Source organism: Macrobrachium rosenbergii, chromosome 3 (genome assembly GCF_040412425.1).
Source record: "Macrobrachium rosenbergii isolate ZJJX-2024 chromosome 3, ASM4041242v1, whole genome shotgun sequence".
NCBI lineage: Eukaryota > Metazoa > Arthropoda > Malacostraca > Decapoda > Palaemonidae > Macrobrachium > Macrobrachium rosenbergii.
In genome coordinates this window covers 70,429,881-70,455,631 of record NC_089743.1, presented here as the reverse complement: position 1 = coordinate 70,455,631, position 25,751 = coordinate 70,429,881, and the positions used below count along the sequence as shown (strand labels likewise).

Below are 25,751 nucleotides of genomic sequence, written 5' to 3'. Positions count from 1 at the left end.
AAGAGGTTGGTTTCTCTTCATTCAGTCATGCCTAAAACAGAAAAGAAAAAAAAATTTTTTTCCTTAAATACTCTGCACAAACACCTGGCTCACTAACAAACCCTACCAGAGTGCTTAACATAATTGGGGGTCCAAAATCAAGAAGAGTTAAGATATGAGATGTGACACCAGAGGCTTTGAATTGGAAGACCCTAGCTTGCCATGAGAACCAGAGTAATATCGTGGATGGCTTGTTGAAGTGTACCTGAAAGCATGCATCCTTTAGGTCCAATGATTCCAAAATGTCCTTCTCTTAGATGGAATAATTGTTTCTTACAAGCCATAAGGCCAGCCATCTTCTTTGGAATAAGTCCAACCAAATTAACAGTTGTTGTTGACCCAAGAGAGAGGCTCAGAGGGTTTATTCTGTTAACTTGCAGCAGTGAAGGAGAGGACACCGAATTCCAATGAGAAATTAGTGCCTGTACTCATTTCTGAGTCAAGCTTCTCCAACTAAAGGCAACTTCTGAAGTCCCATTGGGATGGGGGTGAAGGACTATGTTCTCCATCTATGATCTTGATTCTTCTCACACTCATAGTTCCAGGAAGAGATAAACCTCTGTGAAGGCAGAGTCAGCTATTTTAGCTCTACAAGCTTTCCTTCATCACCTAAGATATGGTGTGAACTTTGTCAGAAAATTTGGCAAGAGTGGCTTTTCTCAGGAGTAATGTAAGAACTATGGACCTGGGAGTGTGGATCATCTGAAGTTTCTTATGCTTTCTTGACTAGAGCAGAACATTTTGAGAATAATATCCTTGGATGTTTATGCATCTCCTTTACCTGATCTTATTCTGGTCCCTGCAGTAACAGTTTCTAGTTCGTTATCCTTTTTGAGATATCTGTTTCATTGTGAGCCATAAATATTTTTATATATTCACATTTTGCCAAAGGGAGCAGAATGCCAAGTGTTTCAAGTCTGAAATAGGATGGGAAGCAACAGACAGTATATCCTTGTGTAATTAATCTAAACAACATAGCCATGGCACTAGCATGATCACAGTTCAATGCTTGACTCCCTTTTTGTCACTTAGAACTTTGTATACTTCACTATATAATCTTTCTCAAGAAGTTGCTTGACCGTAATATGCTCTACCTCTGTTTTGTATCTAGAAAATACATTTTTGAAATGTAGTTCAGCAGATTTAAACAAAAAAGGAGAACACTGGGTTTTTTATGAATATTCGTCTTCTATCCATCTACTTCCTTCATCCCCCGCCAGGGGACCGATAGGTACAAACACTCATAGCCGGTCAGTCTACTTTTGTCACTGGTTCCAATAGGAGGTTGACAGATTATTGTACTTGGTTTTCTGTTGGTTTGTTTTTGGATGTTTTTTATTTTTTGAATATTCGTTAAGTAAGAATGGAAGACAAGCCAGTTGACATGTAAGCAATGGCTACAACTTTTAATTTGGAAAGAACATATCTTTGGGTAAGATATTGAAGTAACTCAGTGGCATGGTAATCTTGTATTTGCTTTGGTTTATCTTCATGGCGCAGAGATTAAGTACGATTGCATATTGCAGAGCATTAACTCCTCTGGTTTGTTTAGGGGATATTATGTCCTGAATCACTAGGCAGCCTTTTTTGGCCTACTGCTTTTTAAACCTGGTTGTGATATTTGGGAAGCTTGGAGGTACTCATTGTTGAGTACTAGAAGTACACCTTTTTGTACATAGGTACTTGTTAGTTATCCTTCGTTGGCTCTGCTGAAGGGGGTCACCCTCCAAAGAGACCTCAGCTATCTTCATGATGAGGATCTCATACTTGAGTGACAGTCCACCTAAGGTGGCAGTAGTAGTCTATGGATTGAATTCTGTAGGTAAACAAGCACTTGTTTTGTACAAAATATTTGTTCTGACATGATATACAAACTGTCAGTCCTTTACATTAGGAATTACTTTCAGCATAGGCTAGAAATGGCCGTTAACTCTTGAGCAAGGTGGTTAGGCAGTAACTACCGCCAGGTAGGCGGGAATACCCGCCTGCCCGGATGTAAAAATTTCAGTTTGCTTTTGGCCATCATGCGTTGCAGGCATGGTTTCAGATCTCTCTGCCTGACTGTTGTTAAGCTCTTATTATCCAGGTGGGATCTTAATGTATTTTTCTGTTTACAGTATATTACGTGTGTTTGATATTTATTAATACAAACCCACAATTTGTGATAACCTTGCATAAGCTGTCGTTCCCTGCGCTGTGTCTTGGGTTTGATGGCCAGGGGCGTATTTTAACCGAGTGGTAATGCTTCTCTTCCAGTAGCCATTTATTTAGATGCTGAAGGCGTTCCCCCGTACGTTCGGAGATATTAGATTGGGACGTTTTGTACAAAATATTTTGTTACTAAGTAGCCTTTAAAGGGTTGGCTGATTTTCACTCTGCCCATCACCTTTTTCAAATGCTGGATTAGCTATATAATGGAGAGGTAATGTTCATTTCAAAATGTAAACACTGTGCTTAATTTAAGATGTATTTTTTCAGTTCTTACCTCTCCATTATATAAATTGCCCTCCTTACCTCCCCACATTCAAAGTGGACAGAAATAGAGTGACTAGCTACAAGTGTTTGTACCTATTGGTCCCCTGGTGGGAGTTGGTGGAAGTAGATGGATAGAAGATGGATATTCATAGAAAACCCAGTGTTCTTATTTTTTTGTTTCAATCTGTCGAACTACCGCTGGCGCAGAATTAAAAGCTATACAGGCAGTCCCCGGTTAATGGCAGGCTCGGTTAACAGCAATCCAGTTTTGCGACACTTGTCTAGTGATGAAAATCGGCAATTTTTGCTGCTGAAAATCGCCGATTTCTGCTTATTGTCACCGATAATTAGGCATTGGCGCTGACACATACCTAAGAGAGGTGCTGATAACCGAAAATCAGTGCTTTTTGGCACCGACAATCCCCAAAAATCGCCAAAAAGGCGCCAGAAATCGCCACTTTTCGGTTAGCGGCTATTTTCTGTTATCATCACACCTTCAGAACGGAACCGGGGACTCCTCAGAATGGAACCCCTGCCGATAACCGGGAACTGCTTGTATAATGGAGAGCTAAGTATTTAAAAAATAAATCTTAAATTAAGCATTTGTATTTTTATCGTAAAGACACATCACTGATTATACAAGCTCCCCCCCTCCTGCCCAGGTTAACTTGTCAGATTATGGACTGAACAACAAGAAGTTTTATTCTGTCAGTTGCTAGAGACCCAGGGGATTTACTCTTGTGTGGAATGCTGGCTGATGACCTTTTTCTCTTCCTTTGAAATGGGCTTCCTTTGAAATGGGCTAAAGTTTCTTCGATGATTTGGATGAATAAATATGTGACATTGTAAAGAAATTACAATGTATTTTCTGTTACCTTTAGCTTGTAACATCCTTTGTAACATCTTAGGGTACCTGGAACTCTTGAGTTACTGTAATACCTGTATCTTAACTCCTTTATTGATCTATAACCAGATAAGACTCATACTGGAGAGTTGATACTCTGCATCCCTTCTAAGTAAGAACTAATCACAAGTAAAATGAGAAGTTTGATTTGAGTACTGTCATAAACAAAGTTGAAAACAATATTTAAGTCTAATGAATGTGAACATTTTACATATATAGAAGTATCCTTTCCAAAACCTGAGATTGGTTTTTCCTTGTATTAGTTGTTTTAGCTTTCCTAGGCACCCAGATACATTGTAAGAGTCTTTTAAAAGAGTATACTCACCATGGAGGCATATTATTATTGTAAATTAGTTTAAAGAGACCACTGATTCACATTTCTAGACTGGTTAGCTCACCAAAGGATTTATTCTTACATGAGAGGTAAAAATTGAAGATAAACAATGTCAAAAGGGACCAAAGGGAGTGGTTGAAAATTACAGGCAGAAATCAAAGAAGCTGGGGGTGTAGGAATGTTGCAAATAGCACAGCTTTTTTCTGTCTGTGGTTATTTTGACTAATTTCTTCTATTAATAACTACTGTTGACCACCATATCTCTGTTCTTGGCAGTACAGGCAGTCCCAGGTTATCGGTGACCCGGTTTTCCGGAGCTTGTTTAACAACGAAAATCGGCAATTGTTGGCACCAATATGCGCCGATTTCCGCTTATCGGCGCCGATAATTGGGTTTTGGTGCTGACACATACCTAACAGAGGCGCCGATTTTCGGTTATCAGCAATTTTCGTTTATCGTCATGCCATCGGAATGGAACCCCCGCCAATAACCTTGGACCGCCTGTATAACATACGTGAAGTAGGAGTTCATATATATGGGATGTTTACCTAATTTGAAGTTGTTCATTTATATTAAAGCACCAGGTATCTCTCACTGGAGAAACTGTTGCTACAGTACGCATGGCAGTGGCTGTTAAGAGGCGCTTACAGCTGTATTACTGGAAAGCACGGAAGTTCCACAACTTGAGAGAGGACATTGCACTCCCAGATGTCCCACGATCAATAACTTGGTGCAAAGAAGCTATTGCAGTAGCATATAAGCATGACTACTGGCTTGTGCAGGTATGCCAGAATATTCAAGTAAAAGTATTTTATTGCTATAAGGTAAAATTTTACCCCATAAATTATTTTTATTTTCTAGTAAGTAAATGTCATTTTAGTGAGTCAGTCCCATGATAGCACTTTGTAAAAATGTACGTAACAAAGTATAGTATGTATCTCAAACTAATAAGTGTTAATATGATTTGTTGCTGTACAGGTTAGGAATGTTTTGATTTATAAATTAATTGGTGTTTACATAACGGGTAATTTTAGCACATTTTACAATTCTAGACATTTTATGTAAGCCTTATGGGTATCTCCATTTTTTATGTTAAATTTAAGGAAGATATCTTTGGAGTAAAAAAAAAAGTATTGCTTAATTACTAGATTGTTGCTTTTCAGAAGCAAAATCACTTTTGGCATGCAAGCCCATGCTTTTAATTAGCCCATTTCATAGTTGGTGAAATGTCCTACACAAAAGAAAAAAAGATAGTTAAAAGGTAGGTAACAAATGATCCTTGCTTGTGTCAGTTATTCCATAGGTTTTCAACAGCCAACTGAACCATTTCCATGTTTTGATCAGTTAGCCATAAGACAGGTTGGTTGGGAGCTGGGGACTCACTCTGTATACTGTGTAAGGAATGAATTTGTGTGAAAAATTGATTTGATTTTTTAAAAATTACATTTGTTTTACAAAAAACCCATTACTTTACAGTAGCCTTTCATCTGATCAGATACCTTTGGGCTTTGGTCTTCATGTACTTTACAATACTCATTCATTTTTTAACAAAAATCTTTAATTTTGTAGCTTACTATGAACATACTGTGATAAGTTTAGGTCTGGAAAGTTGATGGGTTACTTTGTTGTTTGATATAGGTTTAGTGATCCAAATGCAAGTTTCAAAGATTTGATATGAGTAACAGAATCTTAGCTACTAAGTAAAAGCTGGGATGTATGTGCAACAGAAACCGTGATAACTCTTAAGAGGTTCATAATTTATGAACATGAATCTTTCTTGAAGGAGAGTAAGAGATTTTGTGCTTCTGAAAGAAGTGGCTTTTCAGAGGCAGCAGCAGTCACTCTCAGTAATTCCTGTGGAAGATCACTGACGAACCTTTACCAGAGGAAATGGTCCAAATGGCTTACCCCCAAAAGTCTGGTGCCAGATCAGCTGGTGCTTAAAGGGCTGAGCAAAATCACCCATGCCCAAACAACTGTGGCCAGTCGTCCCATTCCCTTCTCATTGTGTAACAAACAATGTCTTTGCTTTTTATACCTTTACTCCTTTAATGATGTACTTTTTCATCTTCCATTGAATTGAAAGGATCATCCCGTAAACCATCCAACTGGGATTTGGCAAAGGGTCTTGACGAGCATAACTACATACAGTATAGGTTGTCCAGTCCTATCTTTTCTATAATATCTGAATACCGGAAAAAAAACATTAGTTGAAAGGCCTGCAAAGGTCAAGTAAATAATTGGTATTTTTAATTTTCTTAGTACTTTATATGATTTCAAAATTGGGATGAGTCTGATATAGTGACAAATACAGAAATTTGTCATAGTTTTTGTTAGTACTTTGAAGTCCTTGTTTGTTAGCAGTCCTTTGTATTGCGCTTCCAGAGGATGAGTTTGCAATGAATGCTCAGTGCAGTATACTTAAATAATTTAGAAGGTTAAAATAAACTTATTCATCTTTTACAAGCTAAGATTTAATTTCATGAGGTCATTGGGCATCAGTTATGATGGTTTCATTTTCCTCAATAATTAAATAGACAAGATTTTGTTCAAAGGGCAACACCTGCATAAATCTAATTACATTTGAATGCATAAAGAGGTGTTTAAATGGTGGGGCTATTTGGTTAGTTTTACATAAAACCTCAGATATTATAAATCCTCAAATCTTTATTAGTTTCTTTTTGTCAAAGTGAAATTCAGGTCCGTGTTTGCTGTCTTTCTCTTTAGTACTTTCCTAGGAAATAATAAATGTTTTGTGCAGTCTCTTTGGCCCCTAACAGTGTTTCTTTTTATCTTCTAAAGTAGTTGTGGTTTCCATTTACCAATATAGGTAATTATGATTTGGAACCATTATTGGAAGAGTTACTTTATGGCTATTTTCCAGTAGGAACCTCTTATAACTTCTGAAGCAAATGTGCCACTAGAGTTAATGTGTGCTGCTTGTTTAGCAGAATGCCATTATCTAGATTCTGTCAAGGGGTCTTAATACCATCATGTTACGCTGTCCAGTAGCCTACCAGTGGTGTGTCGTTCTCTTAATTAAGAACTGAGTGTCTTGACTGCCAGAGCTATGGATGTTAATATCAGATGGGTGTAATTATTATTATGAAAAAGCCCAGAGCCCATAATCTTGCGCAAAAGCTTCCACTAAATAGAATGTCCATATGTGATATAGTAAAATGAAAAGTGAAGAAAGGAGTGGAACTGGTTTTATATAACAATGAATAGGTCTAGTTATAAGTTAACAAAAATTAAGCTGACTATTGTGTAGCTAACCCCTTGATATTCTAGTGATATCAAATGTCCTTTTCCCAACCATAGATATTTTGATGACATCAAATATGTGATGTTATACACCAAAAATTTTCAGCAAACTATTAACATGTCATTTTGACCTTTTGTTATTTTTCCTTTTTGAACATATTACAGTAAAGTATAGTTATTTTGCTTCTAAATGATACTAAAATCAGATGTATACAATGATGAATAAATTCATCGTTAGTAATTAAAGAACACTGAACTTTCCATTATCAGTGTGAGAATTGCACTGGCGAATTTTGGAACCCCCCCAAAATATCAAAGGGTTAATAATAACTAACTAATTAAAACAGAATACTTTATATGCAATTAATAGTAGATAAACATCAACAAAATAAATAATTAAAAACTGCTTGATTGGGCACTCATGCAGGCCAACCCCCCAATACTTTAAAAGGCCATGGCACCACAACTTAAGAGTCTGAGAACTTCAGTTTTATGGTCACCATCCAACATAAGGCAACTACAAATCACACTGTAAATGATCCTATAGCTCAAGTAGCAGCAAAAATATTCTTGTCAATGAAAAAACAGTTAAAAGGGGGAATAATAAGCTTCTCCAACTACAGATAAAGTACTGGTTTAGAATGTTTACCCTTTTGCCCTAATTTATTTGTGTATATATATGTTTGTTTGTTTATTTGCCATTTTAAAGTTTATATTCTTAAACTTTTCTAGGCTTTAATGATATATTTTTGCATGAGGGCACTTTTGTTTATGGGAAATTTGCATAGTTAGTAAATAGCTTTTTTTACTTTTATCTGCATGCATATAAAGAATATTATTATTATTATTATTATTATTATTATTATTATTATTATTATTATTATTATTATTATTATTATTATTATTATTATTATTATTATTATTATTATTATTATTCAGTAGATGAAACTTATTCATATGGAACAAGCCCACAGGGGCCATTGACTTGAAATTCAAGCTTCCAAAGATTGTGGTGTGTATTAGGAAGAATTAAGAGGAAGTAAAGTGAAGTACAGAAAGAGGAGATCCCACTTATCTAAAAAGAAAAATTAATAAATAGATAAATAGATAAAGACTTATTAAAATACAAGAAGAATAGTGTTAGGGTAGTAATGCATTGCATTTTCGTTTGAACTCCTGAAGTTCTAATTGCATGGTATCCTCTGGGAGGCTGCTAAACAGTCCAGCGGTGTGAGGAATAAAATACCTTTAGAACTGAGAAGTGTGACAACGAGGCACATTTACTGCATATTGGTGCTGCTGTTCAGTGAATCTGGTTGCTCTCAGCAGATAAAAGGGATCAGAGATGAATTGTGATGTGTAAGATCTCTGTTGAAATACAACTTATAAAAAAATGACAATCAAGAGACCATCCGTCTATGGTCCAAGTCATAACTGCCACTATTAGGAACCAGAAACCTACCACCACAGACTACTCTATCTAAAACAGATAAGTCTCTAGCAGAAGCAAACATCCACACCAGAGAACAGTATTCAGTAAAGGAAGCACAAATGACCTAAAACAGGTTGCATTGATTTTATTACTGCTATAAATACTATGAGGCGTTAGAACAAACTAACAATACCTAACTGTGTGTGGCATTTGCTGAAACATTAGATGTTTCTCAAAAAGTTAGATGAGTCAAAAGTACACCTAGAATAGTTAAAGCTTCAGGCTCATTCAGCAAAGTTCCAGCCACCAGGGAGGATGGGGTGGGAAATCTGTACAAGATCTGTTAATCAATAGTGTTGTCGTTTTACTGGAGTTCAGCTTTCATACCCCACTGACTACCATTCCCTGATCTGGCCCATGTCTGATTGAGGCTGACAGGCAGCTTCATTACTCATAGGAAGGCACTTTTCTACACCCACAAGTGTTGCATTATCCCAGCATACACGAACAATCTTGTTTTCTAGGCCAACAACCATATCACTAAAAACAACAGTTAACCAAGAACACTGCCCTGTGGAACTCCAGACACAATAGGTCTTGGTTCACTAAAGATCCCATCCACAGCAACTCACTGCTGCCTACCTGTAAGGAAATCTTGAAATAATTCTAAAACATATCCACCCACTCCAAGATTCTGAAGTTTATGAATAAGTGCCCTGTGATTTACTAATCGAAAGCAGCACTAAAATCTATTTGATTACTCTGTGCTCAAAACCCTTATGCAAATGGCATGCCAAGTCTAAAAGAGCATCGCAGGTACCTAACTGCTTCCTGTATGCATATTGATTATCAGCTAACAATCCTTTAGATTCCACGTACAGCGCATATATTTGTTTAAAAATAAGTTTTTCAGCAACTTTGGAGAGCACGGGGAACAGAGCTTGGCCTGTAGTTACTGCAGTCTGCAGATATCCAGCTCTTTGGAACAGGCAGTATATTATTAAGCTTGCACTCATCCACAAAGATACTACGTCAGCATAAAAATCTATAGAATCTCGTAATCTTGGGAGATAACAAACTGGGAACTTTTGTAAAACCAAAGGGAAGAAACCATCATGATCTTCTCCACCCCAGCCATCAAGATTATCCAGAATTTTCTTCACATCCCTGGAGCGAAATATAAATTTGTTCCCACACGATATACAAACCATCGGTCGTTTACGTTAGGAATTACTTACGGTGAAGCTGGACACGGCCTTAAATTCTTGAACAAGGTGGTTAGGCAGTAACTACCACCAGGTAGGCGGGAATACCCGCCTGTCCGGATGTAAACATTCCAGTTTGCTTTCAGGCGTCATGCGTTGCAGACGTGTTTTCCGATCTCTTTGCCTGACTGTCGTTAAGCTTTTTAATATCTTGGTGGATCTTTCTGTATTTGTGTGTATATATTGCGTGTGTTTGATATGTATTAATACAAACCCACGATTTGTGATAGCCTTGCATGAGCTGTTGCTCCCCTGTGTCTGTGTCTTGGGTTTGACTGCCAAGGGTGTATTTAGAAGGGCATAACCAAGTGGTGATGCTTCTCTTTCAGTAGCCCTTTATTTAGATACTGAAGGCGTTTCCCTGTACGTTCAGAGACATTAGATTGGTACGTAATATCTTCGCTCCCCTACATTGATCGGGACGTAAGAGTTCGCTTCCCTTCTTGGGCTCCCGCCCTCCGTTACAAGGGCATGACTACTTCCTTTCTACATGTGCTGAGTGATGTTTTTGCTGCCTGCGCTATGGAGAGTTGCGGGGGGGAGGTTGCAGGCTTCATCGGTAAGTTCCGCTTCCACGGTGCCCTTGGTGGCCTCCCCTCCTTCCTTCTCTCTCCCTGTAGGTTCTTCCTTATCTCTCCTTCGGTAGAGATCTCTCTCCTTCGCCCTCTTCACTCGCTCATCAGGCGAAGACTGCAAAGGGGGGCCATGGGCGGCTGGGCAAGCTCTTCTAAGGGACCTCCTCTCGCTGCAGGGTGGTTCCCCCGTAGCGCAGAGAGTCTCCCCTACTAATCATCTTTGCTTTTTCTTTCAGGTTGACAGTGAGCATCGCAGGCACAGCAGTAGTTGGCTGGATATCTCAGGGGATATCTTGCATGAAGGAGTCCTGATGTTCATTCAATGTTGCTTCGGGATCAACTACAGTACCTGGTTGGAATGGCAGTTCCACATTGGGATCATTCCGACTCTGTTCCTGCCGATGTGGATCGATTGCTGTCATTCCTGGCCTTCATGTATGCTGTGGTACTGCCTCTGGCATATCTGTGGTCCATCTGCTCCTGCTGTTTCCTGTGTTATGCTCCTGTTAACTTGACGACAGTCTCTGGGCGGCTCTTCCTGGACTCCTGCCACAGCCGTCCTGATCGTTTCTGTCACTGCTGGTGACTTTCATGTGCGTTCCCGCGTTGCATGTAGCTCCTGCCTTCTGAACTGCTTCCATTCTCCTGCATCAGCTGTCGGATTGTGCCCTTCTGCTTCTGGCGGTCGTGTCCTGGTCCGCCTTCCGTTGTGTTCTGCCAGCTGCCATGAGTTACGATGTTTTGTGTCCACCATCCTGTAGAAAATGTTGGAGTGAAGGTGAAGGAAGTCGCTCTGTGGAAGTGACGTTCCTGGCCGTTGCGGTAGCTCCTGCCTTCCAAACTACTTCCGTAGCTCCTGCATCGGCTGTCCTGATTTTGCCTGCTGCTTCTCTTGGTGGTCGTGTCCTGGGCCGCTTCCATTGTGTTCCTGGAGGCCATGATGTTTTGTGTCCACCATCCTGTAGAAGATGTCAGAATAAAGGTGAAGGAAGTCCCACTGTGGAAGTAGCTGCCGTCTTCTTCAACTTATCTTCAATTTCGTCTTCTGCTGCCACTTCCCTTCCTCTCCCGAGGTTCAAGGTGGTCCCGAGAACCGGACAGACCTCCTTTGGCTGAAGGAGAAGAAGGCTGCTTCTTTCCCCTTGATGCCCTTGGACATCTAGGGACTGCCTCCTTCCGAGGAGGCAGTGGGTCTCTCGTTGGCTCTTCCAGACCTGTGGGTTAGGAAACCGATTTGCATACCCCTGGGTTTTGTGTTTTGGGAGCTGTGGGCGTGCAGACCTGTTTGCGATCCCATTCCCAGTCCTAGAAGTTTCGCCTCTAAGACGGGGGCTGCTTCTGGCGCTTGTTCACGAGCCGCTCTGAGTGCTTGAGATTCTGTGGAATATCGAGTATCCCGATCTGGTCTGGAGAGTACTCTTCCCGGCCCAGTCCGGGAACAGTGCAAGAGAAAGGACTGAGGCTCCCAGGTATCTCAGTCAGCTCTTCCTGCCAGCACTACAAGCGCTCCCCGAGTGCTTAACAGTGCTCGGTCGGGTTCCTAGCCTGGTGTCTTGATCCTATCGGTTCAAACACCAGAAGAAGCAGGGAAGAGGTTCCCTTCGGGAGTCCTGCAACACTACAATGGACTGACTCTCGCACCCTCGTTGCCAGTCTTAGAAGTCTGCATCTAAGACTGGTTCTGTGCCTGGCTCTTTGGTTTCTTAGGAAACCGGCCGCTCTCCCAATTTTTTTTGAGTCTCAGAATCGCTTGAATTCTTTGAATCACGAGCACTCTCCTGACAAGAGACACAGGACGAGAGAAGTGCTGAGACACCCAGGGTGTCGGTGCCGGCGCCCGGGTGTTCGACACGTTCGCCAGCTGCTTCGGCCGTTGGCGGGTTTTTCATCCATGTGTCTTGAACCTGGGGTTTTGAACATGCAGGATAGCAGACACAGAATTCCCCTTTGAACCTTCTTCTCAAGGGGCCTTTGCCTTGAAGGAGTTTAGAGTTCGGGAAACTAGCACTAGTTCACAGCAGACAAGTTCTGCCCTGTCCAGTTCCGATTGTGTTTGTGCGATTGGCTGGGCTCAGCTCAGCTCACTCGGCTTGCTCGCTCCACCTAGCCCCTGGTCACGTTTGTGAGACTGGCTTGGCTTGGCTTGGCTTGGCACGGTTTGTCCCGCCTGCCTCCCAATCCACCACATACCACCCGGTCTGGATTGTGTTCGCGTGATCGGCTCAGTTTGGAGCAGCTCGGCTCGGCCTCACTTGGTTTTTCCGAATTGAGTTCTTGGCTTTGTTCAAGTGAACTTTCTGCTCTTCCCAGGAAATTGCTTTGCCACGGCACAAGTGCTCTTCTTCTCTCGTGCGGCAGTAATCTCCTTTGGTTGATTATCACTCTCGGTCCGCCTCTCCCACTGGTCTTACTGGTAGGACAGGTAGGGGTACTCTTTCTCCTCACCTGTTCTCTTTTCTTCTCGGCTGTTCCGAGAGGCACGGGATGGACAGAGAGCCCTGACGAATTTGTCTTCGGAGTTCGACTGCCTGGCGTGCTTTGGGTGTCAGTCCCCCAATTGTCTCACAGTACAACCAGGTAGCCAAGGAGGGTTTCTTAGGATCTGTCAAGATCTCCCTCCAAGGAGAGAGGTACAGGAGTTTCACACTTCAGAAGCAGCAAGGGTCTGCCTCTTCAAGTTGAGATCACCCTCATTTTTCTGAGAACTTTGTGCCGATTTGTCAGCGCAAGGATCCCCGGGACAGGACCGTGGCTCCCTCAATGAATAATCTTCACCACTCGCAACTCTTGCAGTTTCTGAGTGGCCGAGAGTTTCGGGGGTCGCCTCAGTTCTTGCTTGTGAGAGCATTCTCGACCAGATGAATAATTTTCTTCGGACAAGGAGTTAATTCAGGCCGAGACACCAACCTTCTCCCCTGCCTCAACAGAGTATGAATTCTTCTTGCCTCGGAGGGTCTTGCCGACTGCAGTCTCTGTGGGCAGTTTGGTGCCAAGAAGGACTTTGTCTTAATTTGATCTCCAGTTTGTAAGTCTTATTTGCTTCGAATTTTAGAACAAACCTTGCCTGGTTCTACCTTTCTTTCAGAGATTTGCCAGATACCGCTGTAATCAAGGTTCAAACAGGGCACCGTCTTATCCTCTGAACAGTGGCCAAGACCTTGGGATCTTGGGTCATCTCGGCTCGACCTTGAGTTCAAGCCAGGCCTCTCAATCCCTAAGAAGTCCCAGATTTCCGGAAGAAGATCGTGAAACACACAGCCCTCTCTTTTCTTCCTTTTCGGGAAAGTGATAATCAGTTCTTTCCACCCTCTTTTCCATAAGGGAGGAGGGAAGAAGGAAAGAGAGAAAGAAAGTATCGACCAGGAAGAAGTTCTCCTACTGCTGATGCCTGGATGAAATGATACTTATCAAGTCTCTGAGCTGACGAGTGACATTGCAAGATCTGGGAATGGATTCCTTCAGGGAGAAGTATCTATTTCCCCTTAGGTCTCGGCAATTCTTTTCATAAAACTTCCATCCCCGCCTCCCATGCTCGATTCCGAAATGCCAGCCCAGCTAGAGCTAATCGTCTCGGTATCCTTTCATCTTGCAGAAGCTTCCCATGGTGGAGAATGGACTCACATGCCTTTTGGCCTTCAAGAATTCAGTATGAGTTTTTGCGATGCTCGTGGTTCGTTGAACAACAAAACCATTGTAGTGGCATTCATCGACAAACAAGAGAATCGTTTTTTCCTCCTGTTTCATCTGTCGATTATTTGCAGGTACTGAAAGTGTTCTATAGCACACTCGCATCTCAATTAGCCAGATGGATTCCCGGTGGGGATGCTCCAGTGAGTAGAGCTTGGCCTCGGGTTTGGAGTGATCGGGATGTAATGTGCTCTTCACTCTTTCCTCTCGAAGATTCACGAAGAGACTGCTCGACTGAGAGTTCCCTACCATCTTTCTGTTGCCTCCTTGCACTCCTTCATACCAGACCCAGGGGCGCTACGGTGACGAATGCTGTCTTTTTGGGAAAAATCGATATCTACGTTTTTCCCTCCATATTTGTCTGTTTCGCTAGGGGTTCACAAGCATTGCTCACCCCGAGTTACAGACAAATGATGGAAGACTTCACCTTTAGCCCGATCTGATAGCCCTGCTTCCGAGGCATCAAGAAGAATTCTGCTTGACCCAAACTCCTGTAGCAGCTACGCAAGAAGCAGTTCTTCAGGCAGTACATCCCTGTGTGTTCAGGACTGAGAGACCTTCCAGCTTTCTTGCAAGCATAGGCTTTCTCGCAGAGCGACAACGGATATAGCTGGATATCTCTTGAAGTCGTCTGCAACACTGTCCCAGGGACTGGATCCGTCTTTACTGGTGGGTGTCGTTGACAGAACTTCTTCTTGGGTCAGAGTCGCTCTTCAAGTCTGGACTTCCCAGTCTTCTCCGCTGAGTGTTGCTTCTCCCCCTTTCATTTGTGAAGAACGTAGGCCCTTGTGACCTAGTCTTCTATCTGAAGTAGCCTTCTTCTCCTCAGTCGAGATTTAGGTACGGATGAGAAGCTTTTTCGGTCTTGCTGTCCCAGGGAACTGTTCCCTGGATGGCATGTGACTCGTGTTTAGGGTTCCTGTCCCATGCTCTGCATGCGCCCTTACAAGTGTCGTTGGATAGAGATGCGCCCTTCTAGGACCATCTCTCATCTTACTCCGGCCTTGGCATAGAAGATGGGAGAACAGGTGAAGGGGATCAATACCTTAACTCCTTCTCAGAGGTCGTAAGTGGACTCCGAATCCATCGGCATCTATTGTTGGGTTCAAGTCCTTCTTGTTCCCCTCCTCCTTGCACTTTGTAGCAATGATCCAGATCAGTCGTTACTTTGTCTTATTAGGGGGCTGTGGTACTTTCTGAAAAGGCTTGACATTCCTAACCTGGATGTCATTGATGTTTTCGCTAGTACTATCTCTCCCAAGGAAGAAGTGTCTAAGGACACATCTTTCTCCTGGCTTTGTGAAGTGATTGAAAGAGGTACTCGGCAGCTGGCGACGACAATACCAGTACTATACCAGTACTTTCCACCCGAGAGCTCATGAAGTCAATGGCTTAGTCCATCCCTCGCATTCCAGAAGTTTCTGTCGGTCTGGAAGCAAGGCGTGGTCCTTGGAACCTTTTTTCCTTGGCCTTATGGTGGCTGCTCAACAAGTTGTGTTTTCTTACCCGATCCCTTCAAGAGGTGACCAGGTAGCATCTTGCCTATGGTGTTGGTTCTGGAGTGAGAAGGATACCGAGTGACTGGCCCCTCTTCTCCTCCTTCCCTGTCCTCCCTTCTCTCAGGATGAATAGGGACTTGAACCAATACTTGCTGGATCTGGCGTCTGATGCGGTAAGACACACATCGAAGTATTCTATTTTTCTTCTAGAATCATAGAAGCAATTCCGCTTCTTCCTCTAGCAAGGAAGAGAGGAGAGACTGACAGGCCAAGAAACCCTATCTCGGTTTTCATACTGCCTCTGATTCTAGATTCTTCCCAGCCTATTTTTTGTATGAGTTACACTTCCTCACTCATGCGAACAGGTCCAGTATCTGACATTTGATCATGCAGTTCCTACACTCTGATCAATATGTCAAAGGCTCGGTACTCCTCCTCGCTCTTTCGACCAGGTGTGCAGAGCTCCAGTCAGTTCAAGAGACTTACTCAGATTCCTCCCTCCAACCAGTGAGTCTTCTTAATGTAAAGGACTAATGGTTTGTATATCGTGTTAGAACAAATCATATTTTTTTGAAAGTAACGCCTCATGCCACCCCTCAATGTGAACCTGGACCAAAAGGCAAACTGGAATGTTTACATCCGGGCAGGCAGGTATTCCCGCCTACCTGACTGTAGTTACTGCCTAACCACCTTGTTCAAGAGTTTAACGGTCGTTTCCAGCTTCGCTGTAAGTAATTCTTAATGTAAAGGACCTCAGGTTTGTATAGTTAGGAAAAATACAATTTACTTTCAAAAATTGTGATTTTGTAAGAATAGGTTCAGGATAACAAGTATCAGGGAGAGGGACATCCTCAGCTGATTGCTTAGCTTCAAAAGCTCGATGAAGCAGTTCAGCCTTTTCTCTAAGGCCAGTAACTAATCTACCATTATCTGTTAGTAGTGGTGGAATGGAAGACAAGCCTGACCCAATTTGGTCTACCACAGATGAGGCTGAGTAATTTCTTCAAGTTTCCTCTTCAAGGAATTATTTCAATTTCTCTCGGTTGTATAGTAAGTTCTATTCACAGCACGCCAAGACTCAACAAAAGTGGTGTCATTTTCATTTGAATGACTTTGTTTCCATGCGTTGAATTTGGTCTGTTTGTCATGGTAGGCTAGTCTATGTACAAACTGATCCCGGTTATCGTGGGGTTCCGTTCGGCAAGCGTGGCGACAACGAAAATCAGTGATATGCTTGATCCCCAGTTAGCGGCGCGATAACCGGTTAGCGGCGCTGCCGACAGAAATCGTCCAGCGCCGTTGTCGATTTATCAGCGACAAAAATCTGGTTATTGTTGGCCAAGCTAGACAAGCGCCGTAAAACCGGATCGCCAGTAACCGAGGCTGCCGATAACCGGGGACTGCCTGTATCATCAAACCATGGCTGGTCATTTTCCTAAATTTGATGACCTGTCTAGGGACATATATTATAAATTTTTTCAAATGTTTATAGGGTACTGTATAGGCCATTAATTTAATTCTTTTAGTTCTTTCAACTCATGCATCTCAGTGTGCTCTCTCCATTTTTCTGATATAATATTGTTTTCCATAGTTTTCCTCATTAGTTTCCACAGTATATCTGTTCCCTCTGTCCCCAATATCTTCTATGCTTTTACAAGTGTGCCATCTAGCCTAGCAGCTTTACCACTTCATCTCTCCCAGAGCTTCATTTACCTCTCTGTTCATTATCTAATTAACTATTCCAAAATTTTTAGGCCCATTTCCCCATATGAATCACATCTTTTCTCCATTTAGTAGTTTTTCAACATACTCCTTCCATCACAATAATGTTCTTTTCTTTCATTAGTGCTTTTTCATCTTTTTTTTTATTTTCTTTATGTTTGCTATGTCATTTTGTGCTTTTGTTTCATGCTTTTGCTAGACAGAAAATCTGTCTTTTGCCTTAATTTGTCTCTGGACTTTGGTATAACTGATCATGTGCTTTATCTTTGGCATTTGCTACTACCCTTTTGGCTTCACTGTTACTTTCATTGCAGATTATTTTATCCTCTTCTTGCTCTGTCTTTTCCCTTTTCTTCCTCCCTCACTACTTTCTTCTTATTTTCTCATCCAATGCAGCACGAAGGGACGCTTCCTTGAGAATATCATAAAATCCACGTCAGAAGGTGAGTGAAAACTGGGACTTTGAACAAGTACTTTCGTAGTTTATTCTACATTTTCAAGTAGAATAAACTACGAAAGTACTTGAAAGTCCTGGTTTTCAGTCACCTTCTGACATGGATTTTATAACCTTATTTTGTCATATATTACCAGTACTGTCTCCTATGATTTCATTAGTGTGTCTTTACATAATTTCCACTGTCTGGTTTAACCATTCATTGATATTATTTATCCCTTAAATGATTTATTCCAGTACCCTTTGTTGAAACTGACTTCCGAAGTTGGGTTTTTTTTTTATAACTCGAACCACTTGATTTACAAAGCCTGCTTTATAAAGTTTTGAAAAAATTTATAAAATTGATTGCAAATGTTGGCGTCTTTCACGCAAGAATTTTTCACCTGAGGTATAGTCAGTTTGACTAGATCTTGCAGTACTTTTGTATATGATCAGGTGTGCTGGCCACTTGCCTATTACCCACTCCTGATTTATATATACTGTATAGTAGTATCATAATACAAAGTAAATGATAATCCACCATTTAATTTTTCTGAGTATAATAAGATTGAATACAGACAGCTTTCAAGAGCTTGCTCAGTGCTCATTATCAATCTGAATGGTTTAAAACTGTAGCTTATGATTTTTATATTCTTTGATCTCTTCTGAATTTTAACTTGGGTATAATAATGATAATAGCAACAATAATTTTAATGTAGGTATAGGTATTTTAAATAGGTATTTCAGGTGATGGTAGTCACAGAGGTAAAGGAAAGAAAGTAGCAGGATGTTTGTGAAAGATTGGAAGGAAACTTGGATTGTGTACGGAAACAAAGGATAGAATGTGTGAAGGAATGGTTGGGGCCAACTCTCCTCTAAAACAGTGAAGTATGATTGTTAACTGCAAATAAAAAAAAATGGGGGAAGCTGTAGAGATGAATTGTTTAAGTGGTATATGCGGCATAAGGAGACATGAAAGGAAGAGAAATGTGGTGATGTCAAGAGGTGTAGCAGGGTTGGTGTGTGTGAATGGGTGGATCAACTATTTTTGAGATTTTTCGGTTATGTGGAAAAAGTACAGATGACAGGTTGGTGAAGAGTAGACAATCCAAAATAGTTGGGAAGGAGAGGAAGACCTAGAAAGGGCTGGTTAGATGACATGAAAGATTATGGGAAAGAAAGGGGCCCCAACATCCTCGAACCAAGAGAACATGTGGAAGATAGAGGTGAATGGTGCTGTTTGCATGTATGTATGTATGTATGCATAGGGGGTTTGATGCATTATTGATGAGGTTTCTGCATAGCTGTATGAGGCTGCTAATGTAGTAGTTTTTTGCTTTGGGGCTATCCACAGTTTAGCAGTTATGCATGAATATGACAGTGATCATAGTTTTTTCTTAGGAACCATCCCTGTCATGGGAAACTGCTTAATGTTGAACAGTGATGATAATACATGGAACAAGATAACTGATTTAATACTGATAAGTGTTCGTACCATATTTTTGAGAGAATTTTTCTTAAAACGCATTCACCCAAGGTTTAGAAGTTTTTGTCAGAATTTCTATTTTTTTCCCTTAGCATATTTATGCTAATTAACTGTTGGACATGCAGAATATTTGTGCACCTCTGTATATGGAAAATAAATTGTATGCAGTTTATTTTGTTGGCATTAAGTAGCATAAATAGTATTTTTGTTTTTTTTCTTCTCCAGTTATAGCCATGATGTATTGCTATTGCCAAAATTATTCATGGTGAGAATCTGGGAAGAATGGGACTAATGTGAGTAATAACGCATAAATCCACATTGAATGTGGAATTAGAATAATTTTACTCATTCCATATGTAAAAGGATTTTTTGTAATTACTTCAGCTAACAGGAGAGCAGAAAGAACTCATTGGTACGGGTAAGAGTCAAGATCCTCTTCTTTTGGGGGTACCAGAAGAAGGATTATTGGTGTTGGCTCACGATAAAGAAACAGTTATCATGGATAGTGATGGAAATGCCAAATTTGAACACACTTTAAAATGGGGTGAAACACCAGCTGGCATGGGTAAGTAAAATATGAGATGCATTTTTGCACTGAGTGCTCCTTCTGGTTATAGTAATGCTGTTATTGATCAATAATTGTATCGAAGATTTTTTGGATTACAAGTATTTACAAATATGAAAAGTCAAGTTCAGTTTAACTCTAATTTTACGAGTAATATGTGTTGATTGTGAGATAATTGAAATTCAGTGGTTAAAATTCATTCAGAGTGAATGTGAAAATTATCAGTATTTTAAAATTAAGAGCAGGAAAGATTAAGTCTGTAAGGCTGTGCAAATTTATTGTTACCTCAGATGATTAAATTAAAGGTCTTTATGATTGAATTATGATATATTTGTATAATTTTTAAAGTGATATTCAAGGTTACTTGTCAGTTTAAGGGTTTATCCAGTACTGCTTTAATATACTGTTTGGTATATACTAAATTGTAAGGTAAATGGACTGAGCTGCTGCAGGTGCAGTATTTCAAGATTTTTATAGTCTTAGATGTAAGCTTATACAGCATTTTTTTTAATTTGAAATGAACTTACCTCTCTGTTCCCATGCCAGCAGGGAGAGTGACAGTCTGCAAAAACAAAAGAATATTGTGGCAGACCAGTCAAATCTGTATTCACCTGTCCTCCAAAGGTGGCTGAATGGTCATGAATCCAGTGTTTCTCATTCAGTTCATGTCAGTTGTCCTGTGAAGATCAATTTCAGTATCTGAACTTTAGGCTGTATTGTTTAAAATGTTTATGGCTTGCTGTGTGTCTTCTGAGGGTTTCCCATATTCCCTTGATCACTTCCCAAATCATCAACTCATTCATTTCCCATCTTTGTGAGTTGCCATGGATACATTAGATATGATCTCTTGGAATATTTTTGGCCTCAAGCGGAACATTCCTCCCCTAAACAAGTTCTGCAAAAACTTCAAAGGCATCATTGCATTACAAGAAATGCTCCTCTGGCCTCATGACCTTGCCATCTGCATGAAGACTTCAGAGCTTTCTCGACCTCATCGATGCAAGTTGCAGATCACATTGTAACAGGTCACCTGAAAGGGGGCCTTTCCTTCCTGTGGCACAAATCGTTAGACAATATGGTGAATGTGTTGACCTATAGGAGTGATAGATTGCTGGGGCTTCAAGTGACAGTAGGGGACTCTAAGATCCTAATGATTAATGTTTATAATTTTGATCAGTACTGCATGATCCTAGGTGAGTTACACAGCATTATTCACGATTCTACTGCTGATCATATTTGTATAATTGGGGACCTTAATTCTCACCCCACAAAACAATTTTATAACGAACTTACTCGCTTCTGTCAAAATCACGCTCTCCAAATTAGCCATGTGATGCTTCTCCCTCCCTCTTCCTATACCAATGTACAGAACAGAATGGGCACAATTACAACCTCCTGGCTAGACTGCTGCATCACGTCCCCTCAACTTCATGATTCCATTGTGGCCTGCAACATTCGCTACGATCTTGCAATGGGCTATGATCACATCCCCTTACAGGTGTCATTCAGTACCCCATCCCTCCCTACTGTGAACCCCCTAACTGATCACCCACCTGCTGTTAACTTGGATTTTAAAAACCAACAGAAAACCAGGTCCTTTAGGAAAACCACAGAAACCAGGCTGCAGTCAATAGTTCAACCAGCAGACACCTTACTGTGCACTAACCCAAAATATAGAAATGACCATTACAGGAGAGATCTGAAAGAATTGTATTCAAATATAATTTCTGATGCATGCCTCCGGCAGGGATACCTTTAGATCTTTTCAAGGCAACTCTCGTAATATACCTGGATGGAATGACATGGTTAAAGATCTATATACACATTCACAAGAAATGTTTCTACTGTGGAGGCAAAGTGGTAGCCCGGGGGAAGGACACTTTGCACTGCTAATGAGGCAGGCTAGAGCACAGTTCAAACTTGCCCTTAAGCACTGCAGACTGAATGAAAAGCAACTAAGAGCTGATGCAATGTCTAGAAAATTAGAATCTGGCAATTACCCTCGTCTGTGGAAGGACATTCAGTTCCTAAATCCCAAAACTAAAAAGCTGTCATAGGGAACAGAAGCCATTGGCAACGAGGCTCTCGCAAGAATATGGGGCGATCACTTCAGCACTACCCTGAATTGCATAAACGATCAAGACTACCGAAGGGGTGTAAATAACCTCCTTACTGATATTCAGTTTCATTTTGCCGATCGTATTACGCCAGGTAACATCAGTGGTGCTACAAACAACCTACCTAATAATAAATTGCCCGACTGCGATGGTCTGCCTGCTGAAGCTTTCAAATTCTCCCATCCAATAGTTTACATTTTACTAGCTGCTCTATTCAGTGCGTGCATAATTCACCAGTTTCTCCCAGACTCCCTACTCTTTGTTCACTTAATATCATTAGTAAAAAACAAGCTAAAGGATGCAGCTAACCCTGGCAATTATTGCCCGATTGCAATTACTACAATTGCGTCGAAGATAATCAAGTCTGTTCTTCTAGTGGGACTTCTCCCCTTTCTACATACTACTGACAACCAGTTCGGCTTTAAAGCAAACCACTCAACTGACACCTGCATCTACATCTTGGAAGAATTGCTGAACTATTACCTGTCATCAGCCTCTCCTGTCTTCCTATGTTTTGTAGATGTGAGAAAAGCGTTTGACAGAGTATACTACCTGAAGCTCTTCCTGACTGCACAAACGAGGCACACCGCTGTATCTAATTGGCATTTTATGTTGTTGGTTCTCAACACAGCAATTCTGTGTCAAATGGGGTAACATATTGTCGTACATCTTTGGCTCCCTAAACTGGCTCTGGCAAAGGGGTATTCTCTCTCCATACCTGTTTAACACGTACGCAGATGTCCTGAATGTCAAACTGAACTCACTCCCAATCGGATGCACTATCAAAGAAACAACAATAAACAATCTCTGTTACGCCAACGATATGGTTCTTAGTTCCCCATCAGTGCAAGGTCTCCAACGACTCAGCAACACCTGCTGCCAATATGCAGAGGAATTTGATATCCTATACAACGAAACCAAGACCCAGTGTATGTCGCTGCTCCCGAGATCATTTAAGCTTATTGCAAAACCACAAATTTTCCTCGGAAGTCATCATCTGGAACTCATGCATGAATTTCTGTATGTGGGCCACATAATCGTGGACGACCTAAAAGATACGGCAGACATAGAACAGAGGCATCATAAACTATGTGCAGCTGGCAACTTGATTGCAAGGAGGTTTGCCTTCTGTCACTGAGAAACAAAACTGCTGCTCTTCTGCTCGTACTGCTATAGTATATATGGGTGCTCCCTTTGGATGAACTATACCCAAGAGACCATGAGACTTATCACTGTTGTTCACAGTGACATTCTGAGACCTCACAAACACTCCCCACTATCACTCTGCTACGCAGATGTTCATAGAAAACTGCCTGGATAATTTGAAAATCATTGTGAGGTGAACAATATCCAGTCTGATCACCCGACTGAGAAACGGCATCAGTTCGCTCATACAGAGCATCCTAAGCAGTGAGGCAAGAAGATCTAAATTATGGGAAAGATGGGATAATGAGGTATTTGTTCCTTAAATGACTTATTCTCTATTTTTGCAATTATGAAGCACCTGTCATTATTATTATTATTATTATTATTATTATTATTATTATTATTATTATTATTTTTATTATTATTATTATATTTCTATGTTTCTTGTTATTATTGGTATCTTTACTTTATTATTACTGTGATTAATATCATTGTAGAGTTTTGCAATTTTCAGTATTCGTGTTTAACCTTCTGGACCTGACTTCTGTAACCACCTAAGGTCCCCAGCTGGAAATTGATCTTCTGCAATCTGTATTTTTTATTGTTATTTTTAATATATTTTTTTTCTACTAGTATATTCCATATAATTACTGTCATTACCATTATTATGAATTCTATTTTTTTTCTACTTCTTCAGCAACTGTGTGGATACTCCCGATTATTATTTTTATCATGTTACCTTATGTACCTAGTTTGTGTGTATTATATTTGTATATTCCATGTATATAGGCCTGAGCCACAATAAAGGATATTATTATTATTATTATTATTATTATTATTACAGTATTATTATTATTATTATTATTATTATTATTATTATTATTATTATTATTATTTTTATTATTATTAGGAAAAAGACCTTCTTTAATACAAGTTTTGTTAAACAAAATGGCAGTTTCAACAGCATTTATTTTATATAGTAAATGCTCATTTCATCTTATCAATTGCTTTTCTTGCCCTGGAATGGTTGCGAGCAATCGACCAATATTCATTTCCGGTGGTATAGTGATGTGTAGGAGGTAGCTCTCACGGGGTGTCGACTAGTTTCGCCCTTCTCGTAAGGGCATCATTCAGGACACTATCGCAGGATGCAGTGGCTGTAGTGCGTGGATTTCTCCTCTTTTATCCATGTCTGTGGGCTTCTAGGGTTAGTTGCTTTGTTTTCATTGGCTGTTGGGCCGTGACATCATCAGAAAGGCGGCTCTTGATTGGCCATCTTCTCCTTGATCTAAGCCTACTGCTGATTGGCGATGGTGCAATTTCTCAAGGAAGGCGGATTAACCGATCATTCTCAAGGTGTGGGAAGGGTGTCCTTGGGGCGAGGGTTAACGTCGTCCTCGACATCAGGCCGTCTTTGAGTCGTGTGTGGGTGCGGGGGCCGATCTTGCTAGACGGTCACCTTCGGTGCTCTGGAGGTCGTCCTCAAGGGGCGCAGGTTGGGATGTGGGTCTTGCCTGGTTGTCCTCGGCTTTCCTGACAGCTGTAGGGAGAAGGAAGGTCTCCTGAATCACACTAAGGCTCGGTTTTTCCTTCCCTGTGTGAAGTGCCCGACAATGTCATTGCGGCGGATCCTCTGGTTGTGGGCAGTCTTACAGTGATTAAAGATGGTTCCCTCCTGGGCATGGCAGGAGATCTGTTTGGTGAGGTGTATGGATGCTTCATGTTGATGAAGTCTGGGCATCTCGGAAAGGCACGTATGGCGTGTTATATGACATTCGTCCTCTTCAGGGGATCTTGGGGAGGGGCAGGGTTGTTCTTCATCACTAGACTGCATGTCTTCTTGCTCCTGTAGAAGATAACCAGTTGGATCTTCTTGCTGCTGTCGGTGGGGGCGACATTGTCCCTAATGATATTTTTCAGGGCCTGTTCGTTGGTGGTAATTTCCTTTGTAGAAGAGGGTGATCATCTCGAGTGTATCTTGTCTCTGCTCTTGGTTGTACCACTTCTCCATCGTCCTTCTGTAGGTGGCCTGGATGCTCCTATTGGGATGACCATTATTAACTAATACCTGGGAAGCCTATTCCATTTCATGGTGAGTATCAGTCCACAATGAACAGTAGTTAAGGGTCCTCCTGGCATAGGTAGTGATGGTGGAGTTCTTGTACCTCTCGGGGCACTCGCTGTCGCCGTTCAGGCACATACCAAGGTTTGCAGGTTTAGTATAAACCATGGTAGAGAACAAGTTCCCCTTCAGCTCAACAAAGACATCCAGGAAGGGCAGGCAGCCATCCTTGCTGTGTTCAATGGTGAAGTGGAGACTTCTGTCGGTGGAAGGCTGCACGCAGTTCGACAATCTCTTCGCTGGAACCAGCACATATAAAGGTGTCATCAATATGTCGGACATACAAAAATGGCTTCGTGATCTCTGCAAAAACCCTTTCTGCCACCATGCCCATGTAAAAGCAATTGATAAGACGAATTGAGCGTTTACTATATAAAATAAATGCTGTTGAAACTGCCAATTATTATTATTATTATTATTATTATTATTATTATTATTATTATTATTATTATTATTATTATTATTATTTATAGTGTTCATATCCACTCTTTTTTATGAGAATGAATTTACCATTAGGAGGTCATTTGCTCCCATGTTGTACAATGCAGGCAGGCTTAGATCAGCAGGTCCCCTTGGAGGCAGTGTGTTACGGTCATCGGGATAGATGGGTACTGAGCAGGTCCTTAGCCACTTGGTGATATGTGATATTTTCTTGAGAGAGTAAGATTCTTGCAGATTGCTTCTAG

At 41.0% G+C, this 25,751-nt stretch overlaps 1 protein-coding gene across 2 annotated transcripts in view; it reads left to right on the top strand.

Moving 5' to 3' along the window:
* The window catches only part of LOC136825347 (vam6/Vps39-like protein), a 151,869-nt gene that overhangs the window by 38,237 nt on the left and 87,881 nt on the right, over positions 1-25,751 (top strand). For both annotated transcript variants that reach the window (XM_067081603.1, XM_067081608.1), the window contains exons 4-5: positions 4,331-4,534; positions 19,500-19,680. In XM_067081603.1, the coding sequence (XP_066937704.1) occupies positions 4,331-4,534; positions 19,500-19,680 (385 nt within the window). The remainder of the gene's footprint in view (positions 1-4,330; positions 4,535-19,499; positions 19,681-25,751) is intronic.